Source organism: Pleurodeles waltl, chromosome 7 (assembly GCF_031143425.1).
Source record: "Pleurodeles waltl isolate 20211129_DDA chromosome 7, aPleWal1.hap1.20221129, whole genome shotgun sequence".
NCBI lineage: Eukaryota > Metazoa > Chordata > Amphibia > Caudata > Salamandridae > Pleurodeles > Pleurodeles waltl.
In genome coordinates this window covers 89,260,337-89,282,224 of record NC_090446.1, presented here as the reverse complement: position 1 = coordinate 89,282,224, position 21,888 = coordinate 89,260,337, and the positions used below count along the sequence as shown (strand labels likewise).

General features: G+C 43.3%; 1 protein-coding gene across 1 annotated transcript in view; it reads left to right on the top strand.

Moving 5' to 3' along the window:
- LOC138303747 (uncharacterized) overlaps positions 1 to 6,515 on the top strand; it is a 191,618-nt gene extending 185,103 nt beyond the window's left edge. The window contains exon 10 of the mRNA XM_069243124.1: positions 5,553 to 6,515. Coding sequence (XP_069099225.1) covers positions 5,553 to 6,154 — 602 coding nt within the window. The 3' untranslated portion in view covers positions 6,155 to 6,515. The remainder of the gene's footprint in view (positions 1 to 5,552) is intronic.
- Positions 6,516 to 21,888: the final 15,373 nt, after the last annotated feature.

Genomic DNA, 21,888 nt, shown 5'->3' with positions numbered 1-21,888 from the left:
GTGCCTCTTGCAGCTCCCCCTTCCTGGCGGAGCTCTTAACGGGACAGGCAAGCTCTTCACAGAACTGTTTCAATTGAGCAACTGAGTACCTCTTCGGTTTCCCTAATTCAAACAAAGCTCCAGCTGTTGCATCTCCAGATTGAGACATGATCGCAACAAGTGCAAAGTTTCAACGGCAGAAAACAAGTTCCCAATGAAGTGAAAAGAATCAGTCAAGCGATCAGCAAAATCATCGAAGTAGAACAAAAAGGAGTCCTTAAGAGAAAAATGAAATATCACCAAACAAGTAGTATGTGGTCATGTAGTGGTCTGAGATCAAAACAGTAGTGTGCACTTAATCACTGTATGTCAAGTACAAATACAAGTCCAAATCCCACCGTTGCCACCAATGTTAGGAATGGGGTCTTTGGTTGACAGTCAGGTTACCCCCTGTTCAAGCAAAGACCCTCACTCTAGTCAGGGTAAAAGAGAATCACCCTCAGCTAACCCCTGCTTACCCCCTTGGTAGCTTGGCAGAGCAGTAGGCTTAACTTCAGAGTGCTAGGTGTAAAGTATTTGTACCAACACACACAGTAACTTAATTAAAACACTACAAAATGACACAACACCAGTTTAGAAAAATAGGAAATATTTATCTAAACAAAACAAGACCAAAATGACAAAAATCCGACATACACAAGTAAATTTATGAATTTTTAAAGATTAAACTCAAAAATAGCACTTAGAATCACAAAATGCTTCGATGAGGTGTTAACACAACGTTGTGACGGAGTTGCTGCCAACAAGCCGACACCAGCGGCGCCAGACACGGAGTCGCGTAGATCCCCAAGTACAGTACCTTTGGTTAAGAGTGAAAACAAGAAGATGCGCGAAGTCTGGATTGCAGCGTCTGTGCGAAATGTTGAATCCGCGCACTTTGAGTGGCGTCGGTCACAACGTGGTGCGGCGACTTCCACGGAGTCAAGGACTTCAGCGGGGCTGCAGCGGCGTCCGGCCTGTAAAGATCGTCGCGTTCCAGCGAAGGTCACGCGTCGGGTGCAGGCGGCGTCACCGGATTTAGCAGCGGCATCAGTCCGAAGTTGTCCGAAGTCGATTTCCTTGGATTTCCACCAGCTTTCGTTTCAAGGGCCCAGGGACTGGACAGGGCACCACTTGTCAGAGCAGGAGTCTCTCCAGAGACTCCAGGTGCTGGTAGAGAGAAGTCTTTGCTGTTCCTGAGACTTCAAACAACAGGAGAAAAACTCAAAATCAAGCCCCTGGAGATTTCTTCACAAAATGGAAGGCACACAAAGTCCAGTCCAGTCTTTGCCCTCTTACTCTGGCAGAAGCAACAACTGCAGGATAGCTCCACAAAGCACAGTCACAGGCAGGGCAGCACTTCTTCCTCAGCTATCAGCTCTTCTCCAGGCAGAGGTTCCTCTTGTTTCCAGAAGTGTTCTAAAGTCTGTGGTTTTGGGTGCTCTTCTTATACCCAATTTCTCCTTTGAAGTGGGCCTACTTTAAAGTAAAGTCTCTTTTGAATGTGAAATCCTGCCCTTCCCAGGCCAGGCCCCAGACACTCACCAGGGGGTTGGAGAATGCATTGTGTGAGGGCAGACACAGCCCTTTCAGGTGTAAGTGACCACTTCTCCCCTCCCTCCTAGCACAGATTGCTCATCAGGATGTGCAGGCTACACCCCAACTCCTTTTGTGTCACTGTCTAGTGAGAGGTGCAACCAGCCCAACTGTCAAACTTACCCAGACAGGGAATCCACAAACAGGCAGAGTCACAGAAATGGTATAAGCAAGAAAATGCTCACTTTCTAAAAGTGGCATTTTCAAACACACAATATTAAAATCAACTTTACTAAAAGATGTATTTTTAAATTGTGAGCTCAGAGACCCCAATCTCCACATGTACATCCGCTCCCAAAGGGAATCTACACTTTAATCAGATTTAAAGGTAGCCCCCATGTTAACCTATGAGAGGGACAGGCCTTGCAACAGTGAAAAACGAATGTAGCAATATTTCACTGTCGGGACATATAAAACACATTACTATATGTCCTACCTTAACCATACACTGCACCCTGCCCTTGGGCCTACATAGGGCCTACCTTAGGGGTGACTTACATGTAAGAAAAGGGAAGGTTTAGCCCTGGCAAGTGGGTACACTTGCCCAGTCGAATTTACAGTTAAAACTGCACACATACACTGCAGTGGCAGGTCTGGGACATGATTACAGAGCTACCTATGTGGATGGCACAACCAGTGCTGCAGGCCCACTAGTAGCATTTGAATTACAGGCCCTGGCACCTCTAGTGCACCTTACTAGGGACTTATTAGTAAATCAAATATGCCAATCATGGATAAACCAATCAACCATACAATTTACACAGAGAGCATATGCACTTTAGCACTGGTTAGCAGTGGTAAAGTGCTCATAGTTCAAAATCCAACAGCAACAGGTCAGAAAAAATAGGAGGCAGGAGGCAAAAAGATTGGGGATGACCCTGCATAAGCAAACAAGTCCAGCGGTTCCTTACTGTGATGTGGGGTTGATGCAAATTTGACACCCAAGGACGATGTGTGGAATATCCAGATACACTGTGCAGATCGAACTGTGGTGAAACAGGCGCTACGTCGATTCTGCAGCCATGAGACCCATGCTGTGTCGATTCCCCATCTGCAGGATTGGCGCTGCAACGGTTTTTCAGCTGAGTTTTCTCCTTCAGGTCACCAGCTTAAAACTTCCAAGGACTGGCGTTGGCACCACTTGGCAAGGGAGGACTCTCAGCAGAAGAGTCCAGGCACTGGCAGGTGAAGTCTTTGATGTCATTGACTTCGTAACAGGACGCAAGCTCAGTTCAAGCTCTTGGAGAACCTTTGAAAGCAGAACTTAGAATGCAAAGTCCAGTCCTTCTACTCCCAGGACAGAAGCAGAAAGCAGCAGGCCAGCTAAACAAAGCTATAGACAGAGTGTCAGCACCGCCTACGCATCCAACTCTTCTTCCTGGCAGAATGTCCTCAGTCCAGAAGCGTTCTAACTTTGTGGTGTCAGAGGTACAGTACTTATACCTATTTCTGTCTTTGAAGTAAGCAAACTTCAAAGAGAAGTCTTTGTAGTGCGTAAGACCCAGCCTTTCCCTGCCCTGGCCCCAGACACACTCCAGGGGGTTGGAGACTGCTTTGTGTGAGGACAGGCACATACCTATTCAGGTGCAAGTGTCAGCTCAACCCACCACTCAGGAAGACCCATCAGGATATGCAGGGAACACCTCAGCTCCCTTTGTGTGACTGTCTTGAGTGAATTCACAAACAGCCCAACTATCATCCTGAGCCAGATGTGTATACTACAGCCAGACAGAGGCACAGAATAATTAAGGAAGAAAATGCCCTCTTTCTAAAAGTGGCATTTTCAAACTCTCAGTTCAAAAAACAACTTCACCAAAAGTTGTATTTTTAAATTACGCATTCAGAGACCCCAAAATTCACATCTCTAACTTCTCCAAATGGGAAATTACGCTTAAAAGATATTACAAGGCAATCTCCATGTTACCCTAAGGGGGGTGATAGTCCTTGCAATAGTGAAAACCGTATTTAGAAGTATTTCAGTATCAGGACATGCAAAACACACAGTATATGTCCTTCCTTTTAAATACACTGCACCCTGCTGACGGTGTTGTCTTGGGCCTACGTTAGGAGTGACTTACATGTAGTAAAAGGGAAGGTTTAGACCTGGCAAGTGGGTGCACTTGCCAGGTCGAAATGGCAGTTTAAAACGGCCCATACAGATACCGCATTGGCAGGTCTGAAACATGTTTACAGGGCTACTCATGTGGGTGGCACAATCGGTGATGCAGGCCCATTAGCAGCATTTGATTTACAGGCCCGGGGCGCACATGGTGCACTATACTAGGGACTTACTACTAAATCAAATATGGCAATCATGGATAAACCAATCGCCAATACAATTTAGACAGAGAGCACTTGCACTTTAACACCGGTCAGCAGAGGTAAGGTAGAAAGTGTCCTAAAGCCAACAAAGACAGGTCAGAAAAAATAAGAGGGAGAAGGAAAAAGCTCTAGAGATAACCCTGCAAAAAGTGCCAGGTCCAACATTCACAAAGGAAAGAAAACATTTCTTCACATGAGAAAGAAGGAAAAAGAACATTACATGTGACAATCTTAGAACTTGAGCTTGCCTAGAAATAAAACGTTCACATCACAAAGCAAAGATGGCGACCAATGTTAACTCATTTAGAAATTCAAGCCTACATTAGATATGATAAAACGAAACGTGAATAAACAGTTTCCCTCTACATTGGCATTAGTGTACCTATGCATTAATATCATATTAATGTAAAACATTTAATATGTATATAATGCATGGGATTTTACAATCACTTTATAAAAACCTGTCCCTAATTTCTTTATAATAGAGAACGTATGACACACACAGTGTCCTATTACAAAGAAATTATGTCAGAACTCAACTGTAATAACTTATTACAGTTCCGTTCTGACTTCATAATGTCTGCTGCCAGAGCCAGCAGCGGAGGGAAATGGCAGGTTAGATCATGGAGCATAATTAAAGCAGCTGTTTACAGAACATAAATTAACATAGCTTTCTTTCTTCTGCTCTGTTTGTCTAGCTGTAAAGAAAAAACAGTAAGGTGATTGTTATGGCAACATGTTTGCACTTCTTAGAAAATTGTAGAAAAGTTAGAATCTTTCTGCATGTTTTCACAGACTCTGAGCTAGTGCATTTAAAAGAAAAAAACTGACTAAAAATATCTAACAGCTTTTTTATTTGTTTAGTTTGCACCAGAGATTCTCTTTGTAATATTCATGTTTGCAAATATGCTCTCTGTTTGATATAAGCTATGCTCCAAAGATTTAGATGGTATATGGAAAAGGTGATGGTGTGACCTTGTATGACAAGAAATAAGGTACCCCTGCCATACATGATAAGGATATTGCTAGTCACTTCAGAGTTCCATTACCATGCAAAGAACTTGGCCTTCTGCCTTGTTCCTTTATATGGTCATGGAATTCCTCAGTGACTTGCAATATCTTTATGATGTACAACAGAGAGTACCTGTATATAGAAAACATTCTCACTGTCCTCGGAATCTGGGGACCTGGGTTCTATTCCAGAGCTGAGTTGAATTCTGGCTTTGACACCTGACTGAAAGTTGTGTGACTCTAGGCAAATCTCTTTATCTTCCTGCACTTAAAATTGCACAGATGTATATGAAATATAACATCATTGTACCATTAAAATTTGTAAATCCTCAATGGATGTACACAACCTTATTTAATTTCCAACACTCCCCATCAATGCTCAGCACTCTGTTGCTTCCTAGTTTTGTTAGAATTATATAAATACTTTACATACAGTAATGGTTGTGCCTAGCAAGTGCTGTGCATATGTTACTAGAAGAAAGGCTGCGCTGATGGGATGAAGCTTGCCTTGCTGTTATCAGGAAACTCTAGGGCGGTCTTGGTTTTGGATTTGGAGAGATGTTTTATCAGTAAAGAATAAACATAGTTTTGTTTCCCTCCATCAGGGCCGCTCCACATTTACAGCCCAGGGGCAGTCTATGTGGGCTACATCAACAATGTCCAACAGAGAGCACCTCCTGATCTTGTGCCGATCGAGGACACTCTTGGCCTCCTTCCTGGGCTTGGGGCCACAGAGGAAGAACTCCAGTACCCAAGACAGGAGCAGAGCCAATCTGGAGAGAAAGAAAGCCCAACCCTTGCAGAGCTGAGTGGACAGTTGTATTCGGATGCATCAAACCCACAGCAGGAGATTGATGACTGTGGAAAGTGGGGTGATGCTGTCTCCGCGGAAGAAGTGAGCAGGGCAGAGGGCCCTGATGCTGCTGGAATGCAAGAGGAAGAGGCTGGACCAGAGTCACAGTGTTGCCTTGATCTGCAAAAGGAGAGGTGTCCATGTGGATATTGGGGGCTTTCTGTGCCCTTGCAAGAAGAGACTTTGCTAGAGAGTTTGGGGGTCCTTGTACACCAGCAGGCAATGAGTGGTCAGGAACATTTTGTGGATCTTAGGTACCAGGCTGGTGGACTGGAACATAGGGGTAACCCCCAATATCAAAAAGAGAAACACAAGTGTTGGGAGAGAGGTCTCCCTTCCGAAGAGGAGGAGTAGGAGGGTCTGAGAAGGACATACAAAGAAATGTTGTGCATTTACAGCACAAACGCAAGCTATGACTGGACTCTCTATAGAGCACACATACAGTGTAACGACCACCTGTATATAAATCTTGGATAAATAGAATGGGCCAAATGCTTATTAGATCCTCTATATGCGCTTTCTGCATTTATAGATTCAACCTTGTGTTAGTAGTACCATTTTGTCGAACAAAGACCCAGGCTCTGGACTTTCTTTATATAGAACATAGACTCAGTCTCAGCCTATCAACTGCCATTAAATAACTGTAAGCTAGAATATGATTGGGCTGTTTACAGATGACAGGCCTGATTCACAAAGGTAAACTTAGAGTTTTGGTCTAAGTTTAGGCCAAAAATTTAAGTTTATCACTTTTTGGTATTCGCAAAGGAAGGTTATGAGTAGTATCTTTACGTACACAGTCAGGTGGAATCTACACACTTGGGGCAGAAATCTGCCCCGAGGTCGGCGATTCCACTCCGGTACGGAGATTCCGCCCGAGTGCGGACGTAAGGATACTAATCGTAACTTACCTTTGTGAATAATGAAAAGACGTAAACTTAGACTTTTGGTCTAAACTTAGACCAGAAGTCTAAGTGTATCTTTGTGAATCGGACCCCACATGCACAATGCAGAGCTACAATTTAAGGGACTAGCAGCATACCCTACAGAGTCTCTGAAAATGGACCAGAAAGTCAACTCATTACAAAATACAGGCTTAGTAAGCATGTGTTACCTGCACTGAGAGAGCATCACCATGTTATTAAATGTCTTCAAACTGACATGTGAGCTTCGTAGGCTATGCCTTAACAGAGGCCAAACTAACAGATTTCCGTTTCTCTACAAAATGTACATCTCAACTGCTTACATACTGAGAATGTTCTCATTGTTAGTATTCCAGACTAGCATTGGGAATGGTCCTTGTATAGAATCCCGGTTCATAGGAGATCTAGGTGTACTTCTACTCGGAACTTACACACCTGTATCTCTATTGATGCTAGTGACTCTGTAAACGGTTCCAAGACAGACATACATAACACAATCATCCAGCATCTCTCCAATGGACAAAGCCTATGAGCTGTATGTGCATTTGGTTGAATGTGGAATACCTCAGGCCTGCTTTTTTGAGCAGATGTCCAGATGAGGTGACCAAGATGGCTTCATATAATCCCATGGCTACCTTATCTCCTAGTGTCAGATGTGTTGCAAAATCATTCTGCAAAATGAAAGGTCACTGACAGAAGAGCCATTGGTTGGGAAATAATTGTTACAGAGAACCAAGGTTCTATAATCCTTGCCCCATTCTCTCACTCACCCACAATCCCTCTCAAGATAGAAGGATATTGATGCCACCATATAGGTTGTTATGGTGTTTGCTATGTGTCCTTATGGTCTTTAGACACTAGAGTAGTACTACCAAATGTACATTTCTCTGTGGAAACCTGTCTTGATATTTGAATTATCCCCCAACTCGTGCTCTGCCTCGCGGCGTTCATGGGACAAACTTATCTTCTAGAATGTAGTCTTTGTCCAGAGTCAGACCAGGACCCAATATTTCCTTTCTCGGATGGAACTATCATACTCACGATTTGGGGATCAGGACAAAACCTGGAGCACTCACCCTACTGGAGAGGCCACGTTGAAAATCAAAGCAAAAACTAACTTAGTACTGTTGAGAGTAGATGTAGTCCGGACAAACAGATAGAAGACAGTTGAAGTACATACACTGTATGTCCTTTTTCAGTTACTGTGTGTAAACAATAATGAATAACTGCATGAATTCTGGTTGTTTTCCCTCATACTGATAAATACAAAATTTCAACATTTCTAAAAGTAACACAACATTTTAAATTAACAAATAACAATGTGTAACATTATTTATTTCGCACCGGTGATCCTCACTTTGAATCAATCAAAGAAGAAACTATTGAGTCAGATGGCACATGGTCCTCTTCAGTGCACCCAATGGTTGGTTTAATCTCAATCAAGTCGTAGGATGATGATACCAGCACCAGACCTATTTGTGTTTAAAACCAGTGGGTCCTGTAATTCATTACTTAAACATATGCATAGTTGGGTTACAGGTGTGTGGGCTGATATTCTGCATTTTCCTACTGCTAATATGTTGACATTTAATTTTAAAATATGCTGAGAGTGTTGGGTTCTGAATAAAAACCCAACTTGCAGATATTCAGGATCTTTTTATAGAACAAGCCAATAGCCTGGAGCTTTTACAGCACATCTCAAATGTATTTCCTCATTCAGCAAAGCAGTCTGCACTATGGCTGAGCAAGACATCCACAGTTTCCTCTTTTTCTGTGTGTCTGTTTTTTTAAAATGTGCATATATGTATTTGCGGGTGAGTGGAATCCACTTTTGAAAGGGTTTATCAGGACAACGGCTCTCAAACAATTCATTCAGCAGCATTTAAAACACTTAGACCAACTTCCTTAATGGGTTATTGGGCAATGCTTACAGTTCCTTCCTTTTCCTAGTTTTCAAAGCTTGAAATTAGAAATATTAGTATTTCTTAAATTCTGCCTACATTAAAAAATGCTGTTATTGTAAATTACACCTCCGCGAATGTTCCAGTGCTGAGAATACAAATCTAATTTAAAGCACTTGATAAAAATGTACAGTTTATTTTATTTAGTTGTTTGTGTTGTTCTTGTGAGACCATGGCGCACAGTGAGCACAAGTGAGTGCTGGACATCTCAAAGGGCTTTGAAGATGCAGGGCAGAGCGCATGATGGCGTATCAGGACTCTGAAGTTTAGAACACGTGCCTTTAGCTGGTCTCCATCTCCTCCTCAAAACACATTATTATGTCTGCAGGCTGGACATCCTGAACACAGACATTATATGTATATAACAGTGCATTATCATAAACGGTGTTAATGGTTTGTTAACTGGAAGATATATTTTACTAGGAAGGCAGGCGTATGACTATGGATGTTTAAAAAAAAAGATATATATATATATATATATATATATATATATATAGTCTTCTCTCTTTTTGAGTGAAGGCATTTTCCTCTTGCACAAGCTGTGATTTATTTTAGAAAATCCTTTTATCCATCTACTTGTTTTAGACTGTTGTCACTAATCTCAGGATTACAATTCAGTCATGAATGAGTCACAAGTTTGTCAATGAAAAGAAAACCCCAGCAGCTGGTCCAGAAAGGTACAAAAAAAACAGTTCATGTACATACCATTCCAAAGAAAATGTCAAATGCATACTGTAAAACACTTTCACTTTCAATGCTTCGTCTTTGCCGTTGAAGCAAAAGAAACAAACCCTGATGATTTCCCTTGTTACCTCAAGGCTTACAGTTTGGCTCTGCCGCGCATTTCATTTGTTTCAAAAAGGAGGGAAAAGGGCTTTCCTGAGAATTTTCACTCTTAATCTGTCAACTCAACACAGCACCTACCTGCTTGTGAGTTTACAATATTTTGAAAATAATTAAAGGGGGAGCAGAAACAGTGAGCATGATAGGGGCAGCTCCTCCGCTAAGGCAGAGGAGCGTCGCCCCGCTGGAGTTCCCAAAAAGGCCAAATAAAATGATAATAATGTACACTACGTTATTATCATTTTATTTTTCCTTGTAGTGTGGGGTGGGGCGGGGCAGGGCTGGGCTGGAGGGAGGGAGCCGAAGGAGGGCGATGTGCACACAAAGTGCACATGTCTGTTTGGCCGGCTGTGTGGGGCCGACCAAAATGACATGCGCACTTTGCATGTTTTCTGCCAGGCTGCATTGCATAGCCGGGTAGAAAACATGCCCAGACTCCTGTTCCCAGTCTGAGCGACGAAGCAGGCTGCTCAGGCCAATCACGACTCTGCTCTCAGCAGCGTCGTGATTGGCTGGGAGCCTGTGCAGCCGGAAAAAGGACGGAGGGGAGACAAATGTATCTCCCCTCAAAGGTCAGTGGTTTAAAAAAAGAAATGTTTATTTTTTATTTATTTTTTGTAATTCCTCCCCTGTCCCACCTCCGCCACCCCTGTTCAGTGGCAGCCGCCACTGGAGCATGAGATAATGTATTATGAGCTGTTAAAACTGCAGTGTCCGATAGCTGCATAGGGCTTTACTCAATAACTTCCTCCCTCTCTCTTGTGTTACGAACCCGAAGCACAACCAGGGCTGGACTGCGGACCAGTATCAGCCCTGGCAAAAATGCTCAAACATTCTCTTTCATTGTCCCTAGCTTTTCTCCCCCTCTGATCACTTTCCTTCTAGCTTCCTCCTCTCTCCCTCTTTTTCTCTCTCTCTGTCTCTTTAAGCCTCACCATACCCAATGGGCAAGTGACAGAGGCACCTGGTGCGGCCTTGGGCTTTCAAAGCCAACCTACATAGGCTTTGGACTACTGGGGAAATGCCCGATGGGATAAAAGGCCTGTCCAGCCACCCTGTGCAAAGCAGGTCACCAAACTCTTGGAAGGCGTGTCAGACACACATCCAGAGGCAACCCCTCCACGAGCGCGGAGGAGCGTCGCCATGCTACAAAAATGCCCCAGAGCTGAAAAATAAAATAGTAATAGACTTTTTTTAATTACCAGTTTATTTTTCAGTACCCCATCCTGAACCGAGTGTCAGGACGGGCGAGACGTTAGCTGCTCTGTGACAGCAGCAGGGAGCTGTGCACTTGTTTAAAGTGCGCATGTCCCTTTGGCCGGCTGTCTCTCTGGTGAGTGCTGCGAGAGCCCGCTCCCACCAATCCTGATGCTGCTTTCATGCTCTTTACCAGCATGAAACCATCATCAGGCTTTGCCAGCGCTGCTCACTGGTCTCCGCGCTGCGTTGAAGCCATGACGAGAGGATGTCGCTGTGAGGAGAGAGAGACCCGCCGCAGTCAGATAATTGCCTTTTCTGTTTTTTTAACATTATTATTATTTTATCCCCCCGTCATAAATAGAAACCAGACGCGCTCTGCACACATCATTGTTAACTCTACTGGTCCTTGGAGGGAACTAGGTTGAAAGAAACTCCAGAGCAGTAGCACTTCCCTTTATGTACATCTTTCACTCAGAAGGAGAAAACAACCAGCATCACAATCTCTGCGCAATGTCTAAGTTATAATTAGCTAATATTATCATGATTATGGTGACAGCCGTTGTTCCTTCAGAAGATGTCCCGCAGGGGACGTAGCTACAAATAGTGCAGCAGGTTTAGTGACAACAGGTCCCAGGCACCTTAGGGCCCACTGAACCCTAATTATGGCTGTATTTTAATACCCAAGCAGCAGATAATGGAGGTCGCTTCCAATACTTGCACCAGAGACCATAGCACCTTTGCCCTACCACTGTGTCCTGCCTGAGACCGGGACTGTCAGTCCTTATTCATGCAAATAGCAAGCTGTTTATTTAGCTTAGAAAGCCATTTACACAGCATCACACAATGTGGCCAATGTGGGAAGACAAGTAAAAACCTGTTTCCCGGGTTTCTTTCTGTTCCGTTTAGCCCCTAGAGCAATTCTCTGCCGGTGAAGGGAAAGGAAACTGAAAGTGTGGACTGCTTTATGTTTCCAAAGGATAATTTTAGAACATTTAATTCTCATGTCTGTGTAATTGAGTGCCAAGTGATGTGTTCAGGACAGTGTGTGCACAAGAAGTGTAGAAGATGATTAGAAAACAGTATTTTAAGAGTGTGAAACAGAGTGGAACTGTATGTGCTGAAACAAATTGCCACATAGCAGGTGTAGCAGTGACATTTCCAATATAGACTTTGACACATTGCTCATTTAAACAGAAAGGGGCATATTTAAGAGTCACTATGTGATGCTCCGGTGGTGCTGTGCACTGTACCGTATTTACAAAGTGGTGTTAAACCACTTTTTGTGGCTTAACGTCACCTTGTAAATACGGTCCCTTCTCATGGAGCACTTTGCGTGGAAGGGGAGTGCAATGGGTGTTGCTGTGGGCGTGCCACATCAACACCGTTTGCATTTTTAAGCTGCCCCAGATTTATGAGTTTTCGTAAACCTGAGGCAGCGCCAAAATCTAACGCCACCCCAGGGGTGAGGTTAACATGGTGCAACGAGGAGAAATGCTTTAATTTCTCCTATTTTTTGCTCTTTCTATGTGTGATGCATTCTGCAGCACAAATAGAAAAGCAAATCATCATTTAAGATTGTTTTTGTGCAGGAAGGTGACCCTTCCTGCACAAAAACAATATTCCTCTCAACGCAGCCATTCTTGCACTATGGTGCAAGGGTTGCTGCCTTGGCGTGTGGAAGCATATTTAGTGACAGCACAGGGGGAAACACAGTGGTGCGCCGTATTCTAGTACATACGGTGCATCTTGAGTTTTGAAAATGACGATGTGCGATGCCGCCAAATGTGGCGCAGTGACACACACCGTCATTTTCTCTTAAATCCTGCCCAAAGTGGGAAAGATTAGAGCCCAGTGCTGAAATACCCGCACCCTCGAACAACTTCATTGCTTTGAATATAAATCAGTGGGCAGCAAGGGATGTTATCTTCTCACCACATGTTCATCGGGGTTCAAAAATGAATTAATTTCCCAGTATTTGGTGGGATCACATTCTAGAAATATGATCCAACTTCAGCCTACCTGAAGGGGCGAGGTAGTAGAGGGTGTTTTGTATCCTAGTTGTATGTATTGTGGGTCTGTAGGTTTTCCTGCCCAATGTTGGAAAGGTGCAATACAGAATACAATGGGCCATATTTAAGAAAAGGTGGCGCATCAGCTATGATGCAACACTTTTCTTGGGCCCCCCCTTTCTGGCACCTAACGGCACCATGGTTGGGCCGTATATATGCGCTATGAGCAGGTGTTAAAAATGACGCCAAAAATGGCACAGTGAAATCTTTTAAATTGCACTGCAACATTTTTGCTGGCCTCCTAGTGCTGGAATGCCCCCATGCATACAATATGCCTCGTGCAGGCATAATGTGGCGCAAGGGGTTACAAAGTGGCACAATGCATGCATTGCACCACTTTGTAAATATAGTGCGCAGAAAAGCCACATTAGAGCCACCCTAGTGTAAAAAAAATTATGCTTTGGCATCACTAAGGTGGCGCTAGGGGCTCCTAAATATGCCTCTAGTTTGGCGGATGACTGAACACAGAGAACATCTTTTGTTTGCTATGATATGTAAATATATTCAACACAAAAGTCACTGGATTAAAGCATATGTTAATGAGCATGATCTTGCAGAGCCATTCATCAAAAGCTGTAGAATAGGTCATTACTAACTGCATCAAAGATCAAAAAGTCTTCAGGAACTTAAGTGGATCTAAGGAAAAATAACCTTTTCTTCCATGTAACTAAGAGAACGCGGTTTTTAATTCCCCAGACATGTTTCGCCACTATGAGCACCCTCATGACGAATAGGACTGTCATTTTTCTCCCATTCTGAACTTTTCCCTCTCAATCAGGCTTTTTCACTCCCATTCTGTCCTTGTTACTCCCGCTTTCCCCATAAATTACATGTTTAACTTTATTTACTCTCTATCCTTTGTTTGCGATGTTTTCTCATCTTTCCGCTATGCCCCAGTCTCTTCTTTTTCATAGTTCTCGATTTCTTGAATCCCATATACACTGTCCATTCTCTTCTTGTGCTCTTTGCCTTCTGATTTCTCTTAGCCTGCTTTATCTTCTCATTCTCTAGTTTCTTCCTGCACACTGTACATTCTTTTTCCCAGTTTCCCATCCCTGTGCACTCTTCATTTTGAGCCGTAATGTCTAACTTCTCGTCTTTCTCTGTCCATCCTTTGCTGTTTTACTAGGCTCTCTCCTGACATTACAGCTCATAAACCCTACAAAGGTCTGGTCTGTCAGAATGCCAGCAATCAGGCAGAGAAGACATCAGACCACGAGGATGCTGCAAGGCCATATTAATGGCAGAATGTATGTGATATTCATGTCATAACATCTCTCTGGGGAGACAACCCATTGTGTCAGGAATATGCAAGTTATTTGGGGTTAGAGAATGGCTTTGAGGACACCTGTGAGGCCATTACTCTAAGGGTACAGCAGACCGCAGGTAGCAGCTGGGCTTGGGTCAAGGATGGGACTTCTGGATTGCAAAAGGTAGCAGCAGTATTAAAATATCATGAAGGCTTTAGGACATTGCCTGACACCTTTCACATTGTATTGCCTCTCCATTTTTAGCTTTTTTATTCTCTCTCAGTTTCCCATACCCCAGATTTGTTATTTGTTCCCTTTATGGTACCATGATTTTCTGAACCCTCTGTCTGTTGTTCTGACCTTGCTCTCTGGATTCTGTTTTGGCTTTGGAGTATTGCTGTGTTTTCCTCTTTTTCCTTCCCTGCTTAGAACAGCCTTGATTGGTTTCCTGTGTTTTGGACTTACCAGCTTTGCTCCCACTTGGCTTAGGTTCACTGCGGCCCGCTTTTCCGAAGCTGGTGAGTATACATGGTTATTACGTCTTTATTATGAATATTGTGTGTTTTTCTTTTGTGATAAATGCTTCCTTAATAAGTGCACTGTTCTATTACCAGAGAATCTCTGTCCCTACTGTGAACCAACCAGATATGTGCGACCAGAGAGCCAAGAAGACCTGGCCGTGCAGTGTGTGTATGTGTCTCTCTCTCAAACCCATTCCCCTTTCCCTCTGATGTCTGACTGTCTGGTACGTGCTTCTTGGTACTGACAAAGACACTCTGGGGAGTGAGGCAGATTGTCATCAGAACTCATCAGATAACATTTCTAAACCCTGACAGTTTGTCAGGACCACCCTACACAAGTGCTTAATTTGTTCCTGTAGCTTCTGGTGCGGAGCACCGGCACTTATTTTTGAGGGCTGGCGCTTATTTTTCTGCCTCAAGCATTTACTGCGAGCAAAAGATGCATATGGTAAAGACGGACGAAGAAAAAACGAAAAAGCGTCACAATGGGAGAAAGCAGAAAGCTGCAAGAGTGAGTTGAAGGGGCAGGGAGTGGCTGTAAATGGATTGAAGAGGCCCGGGATGACTTGAGGGTTACGTTGCCTCAGTATTCCATGCTCGCACATTTGATTGCAGCAGCCGCGTGTTTCAGGGGACGGCTTTGGGCACTGGCACCTTTTTTCTTTCCAAATTAAGCACTGCCTTACACCAACAGGAGTCTGATTCCAGTCAACTAAAGGGTGTTGCCCAAGCCACTTTGGTAATCCAAGAGTATCTAAAGACCACTCCAAGTGAGTGATTTTATTTGTTAAATCACTTAGATGAAGTTTCCCCACACCGAGAGAAACAAGTTATGGCTCCTCCGGTCACACACCAGGTAATCAGGGCTTGATTTCACAACACAGTTCAATGCTGCAATGTGTAGCATTCCTTTGGAAAGATTGACTCTTCCTGAGAAGATGAGCAGGTCCACAATATTTTCAATCATTTCTACCACAAAGTAGCTTCCGTTTTCTAACTCTGCCCACACAGTTTCCATCAGAATTGGCCAAGACAGCTTTTAACTGTCCTAACTAATGAAGCATGTGCTCATCTTGGCCACAATATTGATATTGAAATAGATTCCTTGGTTGCATGAGTGAAATGTATTCATGGATCTGGTTAAAGCTGTTTTGAGGTGAAGACAAACTATGAGGATGGTGGATGTAAGATTACTATTGTTGCGGCAGGGCTCCAAAGGTATTGTCCAAAGGTGGAATCCAGGTGGGTTGATGAAGACTCCGCAGCCCGGGCTTTATCACAAACTTCTAGATGATCTAAAGGACAAATCGCCAATCGGACCATCACAACTAATCACAGATTGATTTGGTGCTTCAAATTCATCATTAATGACAAGAAAAGAAGACGATTACAAGGGAAAGTCATGCCACGTCGATGGACAACCATTTACTCCCCTGGATCCCCTTTTATCAATGACTATTAAAAAACTGATGCCCATGGAAATGTATGCAGGCCTTCTTCAAAAGAAGTCTGAGGAGAGACAGAACATCAGGGCTTGCATGCATTTTGTATAACTAGGCCACTTTGTAAAACAAGCATTAGAACAGCAAGTAGGCCTCGCCTATGCAAGAGCTATTGGCTTTGCCACTGTGTTTAGCCATGTTGTACAGGAGCGTGGCTCCAGTTCTCATTGGCCAAATGTTAGTGGCGTAGAGGAGGGCGGTGTGAAGTGTTGTGGAGGTGAATGGCGAAGAGTGGATTAGAGTTGTAGAGAGGAGTGGCAGAGAGTGTCGTGTATTGGAGTGGCATAGAGTAGAGTTGACTGATGTAGAGTGCATTGGCATAGAGTGTTTCAGAGTATAGTGGAACAGAATGCAGTGGTGTAGCGTGCAGCAGCATAGTATTCAGTGGTATAGAATGCAGCGTTGTAAAATGCAGTTGCGTAGATTAAAGTGTTACGTAGTAGATTGCAGTGAAGTGGTGCACAGTAGAGTGGGGTAGGGTACAGTGGCATAGACTGCAGTGGTACATAGTACAGCAGAGTGACACAGTGCACTAGTATAGAGTGGTTTAAAATATAGTGATTTAGAGTGGTGCAGAGAAGAATATAGGGCTGTAAAGTGCAGAGGCATAGAATACAGTGTTTGCAGAGTGCAGTTGGCAGAACGAATTGTAGAGTGGTGTAGAGTGCAGTGGTGTAAAGTGCATTGGCATAGAATGCAGTAGCGCAGAGTAGAGTGGCGTAGAGTTTAGCAGCATAAAGTGAAGTGTTGCAGAGTAGAGTGTCACAGAGTGCAGTTATGTAGAGTGGCAGAGTGCAGTGGCATGGAGTGGTGTTTAGTTGAGTGTTGTAGAGTGCAGTGGCATTGAGTACAGTGCTGCAGAGTAGAGTGAAGTGGGTAGAGTACCACAGAGTAGAATAGAGTGCATTGGCATGGAGTTCCAGAGTAGAGTGGACTGATGTAGACAGTGGTGTAGCTTCGGGAGTGTGGGGTGTTACACCCCCCTAATAATTGTAGTTGTGATAAACAGAAGGTTGCAGGTGCTTTCAGTTGGGTATGGTGATCTTTCTGTCAGATTTCACCAGGAGTTTTTACACACACAGACAAAAACGAACACACACTGTCTCTCTCTGTTTAGAGGAACTTCAAAAATGTTGGTTTTTCACAAAATAATGCACTTTCTCTTACTTAGTACACCCACCAATCCACATTCCTCTCCCTTTCCTCTGCCGGAAGTCCCTCTCACGCAATCTGCTTGTAGTATAATGTATTTTAACATTATGTGACAGCATGATTGTCGGTAAATCTGAAGCTCACAAGCCCCAACCATACAGATCAAGCAAGGATGTAGAGTACATTGGCATAGAGTGTTGCAGAGTGTACTGACGTAGAGTGCGGTAGTGTTCGGTGCAGTGGCATAGAATTCAGTGGCGTACAATGCAGCGGCATACAATGCAGTGTCATAGAATAGAGTGCTGTAGATTAGAGTGGTGCAAAGTAGAGAGGCATAGAGTGCAGTGGCACAGAATACAGTGGTGTAGAGTGCAGTGATGTAGAGTAGAGTGGCAGAGAGTGCAGTGGCGTAGAGTGGCGCACAGTGGAATGGTGTAGAGTGGAGTGATGCAGAGTGCATTGGTATAGCATGCAGTAGTGCAGAGTAGAGTGGCGTGGAGTTCAGTGTCAGAGAGTGCAGAGTTGTAGAGTATCACAGAGTGCAGCCGTGTAGAGTAGCGTAGAGTGCAGTTGTGCAGAGTAAAGTGGCATACAGTAGACTGTTCCAGAGTAGAGTGAAGTGGTGTAGAGTTGAGTGGTTCAGGGTAGAGTGCAATGGCGTAAAGTAGAATGTGTAGAATGTAATGGTGGGAAGGAAAGTGGTGTACAGTGCAGTGGCATAGAGTGCAGTGGTGCAGAGTTGATTAGAGTGGTGTCCAGTAGATTGGCGTAGAGTGCAGGAGCAATGAGTTGAGTTTTACGGAGTAAGTACATTGGCATACAGTGTATTAGCATAGAGTGCAGTGTTGCTGAGTGGCGTAGAGTGGAGTTGTACAGAGTAGATTAGAACGGCTGAGACTGGAGTGGTGTAGAGTGCAGTGGTCTAGAGTATAGTGGCATAGAGTGCACTTGCATAGAGTAGAGTGGTACAGAGTAGAGTAGAGAGGCATAGAGTGAAGTGGTATAGAGTGCAGAGCCCTGGAGTGGTACAGAGAGAAGTGGAGTACAGTGTCGCAGAGTGCAGTGGCATAGATTGGCGTAAACTGGAGTAATGCAGAGTAGAGTGCAGTGGCATGGAGCAGAGTGGTGCAGAGTAGAATGGAGTATATATGGTGTGGTTGCACACTGCCTTTAAAGGCAACAGATTTTCAGTTGAAATTACCATTACATTTCCACAGACAAACAGTTTTAATAATAAAACTATACAGCGGACAAACAATACTGTGTAGAAATGGCATCACCTAGTGTAGTGATTTGTTTTGATCATATGAAAGTATGTGTTTCCACCACACTCCCACATTAACAAAATTAATTGCTTTGTTTGTGTTAATAAGTCTGAAGCACAGTTCATGTAAATGTTGTTGTGTGTTATATAAGTGCCCTTTCCTTCCCCAAGTAGCCACCGGGATTGCATATAAATCCTCTCGAGTGAAGTCAGTGAAAGGAAAGGAAACACTAAGCTCTCTTGGAAGACGGAGAGTGACATTTGACCTTAGTCTTTTAAAGCACAGCAAATGAGACAAGATAAGATGAAGACTTACTGGCTTGTTTACACAAAGGAACACTCATAGAAGGGTACAAGGGGAGTTGGTGTGAAGAGGCTTTGCTATTTGAGAGGGACATACTCATCTCGGGCAGCCTAAAACGAATAAAGGCAGCAAATAGAAAGCCAGAGAATTTCAGTTACAAACCACAAAGCCAATGGTAAACAACAGGTGGAATGCATCCCAGGGAAGCTTTCTGAATGTCTCCAAAATGTCTTTAGCAAACCAGACAGCTGCTCTGTCTAGTAGGCTTCAAACTAAAAGCTGGCCTTAGTTGCAGGGGAATGCACAAGGACAGTATTTAACCATAGAACAGAACCAGGTAAGAATGGAATATAAGACTTTCCAGAAAGTCATGCACATTTCCTGTTGAAGGTTATTTTGGAGACCCCAATAGAGCCATAAGAAAGCTAGGTCTGTTAGATTCAGGAGCAGCTGGCTGCTTCATGGACATTAAGATGCTTGAAGTCCATTATATTTGAAGTGAACAAAACAGAACCAATTAAAGGGATCCAAGGCACTTCACTTACTTCTGGAAAAGCTTGTAAAGGAAAGGTAGACAATCATGGCTAAAGATGTAGGACTTTGTTCGTCAATTTATTTTGATCTTGAAGATCTCGAAGACCTAATTGTAACATCTTTTTGAGAACATCCTAGCTATAACATCACAAACTGCAAGTGGAGTGGAAAACATCACAGGTCTATATCGCCTCTGAATACTTTCAAGAAATGTGTTCCTGAAGGCATCATTATTATGGCTCACCCTTTCCTGCATGGCATAGTGTTGAATTTCCCAATAATAACTTAAATCTTTTGGAAGCCTATGCTGACCTTGCCTATTTATTTAGTAAAAATGGTACATATACACTGTCACCCCATAGCGAATATGATTGCCAAGGCACCACCTGGCCGAATCCATCTTTTGACCAGGAAAGAGGATGAACATCTGAAACAATATATTAATGAGAACCTGGAGAAAGGTTTCATTCGTCATTCAATGACCCTCGCTGGCACACCCATCTTTTTTGTCTACAAAATGAATACAGATTTAAGACCCTGGATTGACCACAGAGAATTAAATGCTTTAAAAGTGACAAATAGGTATCAAATACTAAAAATGTCAGTATTGTTAGACCAAGGTCGCACTGTGAAAACTCTTCACTAAACTGGACCTAAAAGAAGCATATAATCTCATCCTAAATAAAGAAGAAGATGAGTAGACAACTGCTTTTAACATTAGATATGGACATTTTGAGAACCTAGTTATACCTTTCAAGTATGCAACGCCCCTGCTTCGTTTCAACATCTGATCAGGTATATCTTCTGGGATACTTTAAACACTTTCACAATAATATCTGGATGACAATCTCATTTTTTACAGACCTTAAATGAACAGAGACATTGTGTGAATTAAGTTTTGTGCACATTGTGTAAACATACTAGATATGCTAAAAAGATAAATGTATTTTGAGACCATAATAATATCCTTTCTAGGAGTTATCTTGTTTGACCAGGGTATTAGCATGGACCCTCAAATGGTCTCAGCCACAACTGAATTGCTGTTCTTTGCACTGTGAAGGACGTTCAAAGGTTTCTTGGACTTGATCAATTTTTACAGATGCTTTACTGGAGTTTTTTATGTGATTGTTGCACCTGTTTCACGACTAAGAAAGACTCCACCTGCCACCGGGGATCAGAGAATAACTAAGCGCTTTTGATATGTTATAAAAAGTTTTGACGACAGTCCAGATATCTCTAATTTGACTGGTCACATGAGTCTGAAGTCTTCCAGAATCCCTTTTCTAATGCTTATTTCTCAAAAACTATTGAATGAGTTTACACCAAAGCAAACACAGGCATTTCTTTGATAAAAGATCTAGATCTACTTTTGTTCCACATTTGGTGTAAATCAGTTCAGCTATTTTTTCCTGTAGCTGAGAGCAAGGATTCTCTGGGAGCTCATCCAGGCCCTGCACTCAAGGGGCTGCAGACGCAAATTTCTGCTTAACAGAAAGGTTAGCCTTATTTATTTATTTATTTGTTTGAATATCAGGGGTGACACCCTGAAACCGGTCCTAGGATGCATGTTTCCGGTCAAGGGAGGACCTGGCCTGGCAGTTCGGGCCGGACTGTTCCCATGGGGAACAGGGTCAGGACTAATTTGGATATGGCCGGGTCCAAACTGGGGTGCCATGGTGAGCAAAAGAACAATCGATTTAATCCAAATCTGTGACTGGGGGTGAGTGTTTGGAAAGTTTCAGCACTCTGTTCATTATCTTATTGTGTTGCTATGTTCACCCTAGGTGGCCAGGGTATGCCCAGATGTGGGTCCCTTGCTCCCCGTGCCTCTATCATCAAGCTAGCCTGGAAGATGAGGTGTGATACCCTGAAATGTGTCCCAGAATGCATGTTTTGGTCCAGGGAGGACCTTGCCTGTCAGTTTGGGCTGGACTGTCCCCATGGGGAACATGGTCAAGACTGATTTGCATATGGCTAGGTTCAAACTGGGATGGTATGGTGAACAAAAGGACAATGCTTTCGACCCAGATCTGAGACTGGGGGGTGAGTGTTTGAAAAGTTTCAGCATGCTGTCCATCATCTTCTTGTGTTGCTGAGAACTATCTGTTGCCTAAAAGTTGCATGTTAATGTGATGTAGGGGAACAAGGCCACACAGCTTGTTACCCTTCTCATAAGCACCCAGGAGAAACTATGATTCCAAAGCAGGAGCCACTGAACTGTCCACATAAAATACAAATCCGTGACCTGCATGTTACACGATAGGTTTGCATCAGGCTCATTAAACATCAATACAACTTTATGCGTCAAAACTGTGACTACAAAAAATACAATTATCTACAGCAAGTACATTAAACAACAGCGTAATCTTAAGGATTTTATTCTCCCCTGAATAAAGCTTACCACACCAAAATTGCGGCAGCAGGTGACATCCCTATACAATATTTTAAAATGCAGCCCCTTTGTGGCAGCTAAGTACGCCAGAACACATTTGCCTTTGCACGTGTCCTTGCTGCGATCTTAACCTGCAAAAGAATTAGAAAAATCAATTTATATGTGTAAACTGACTA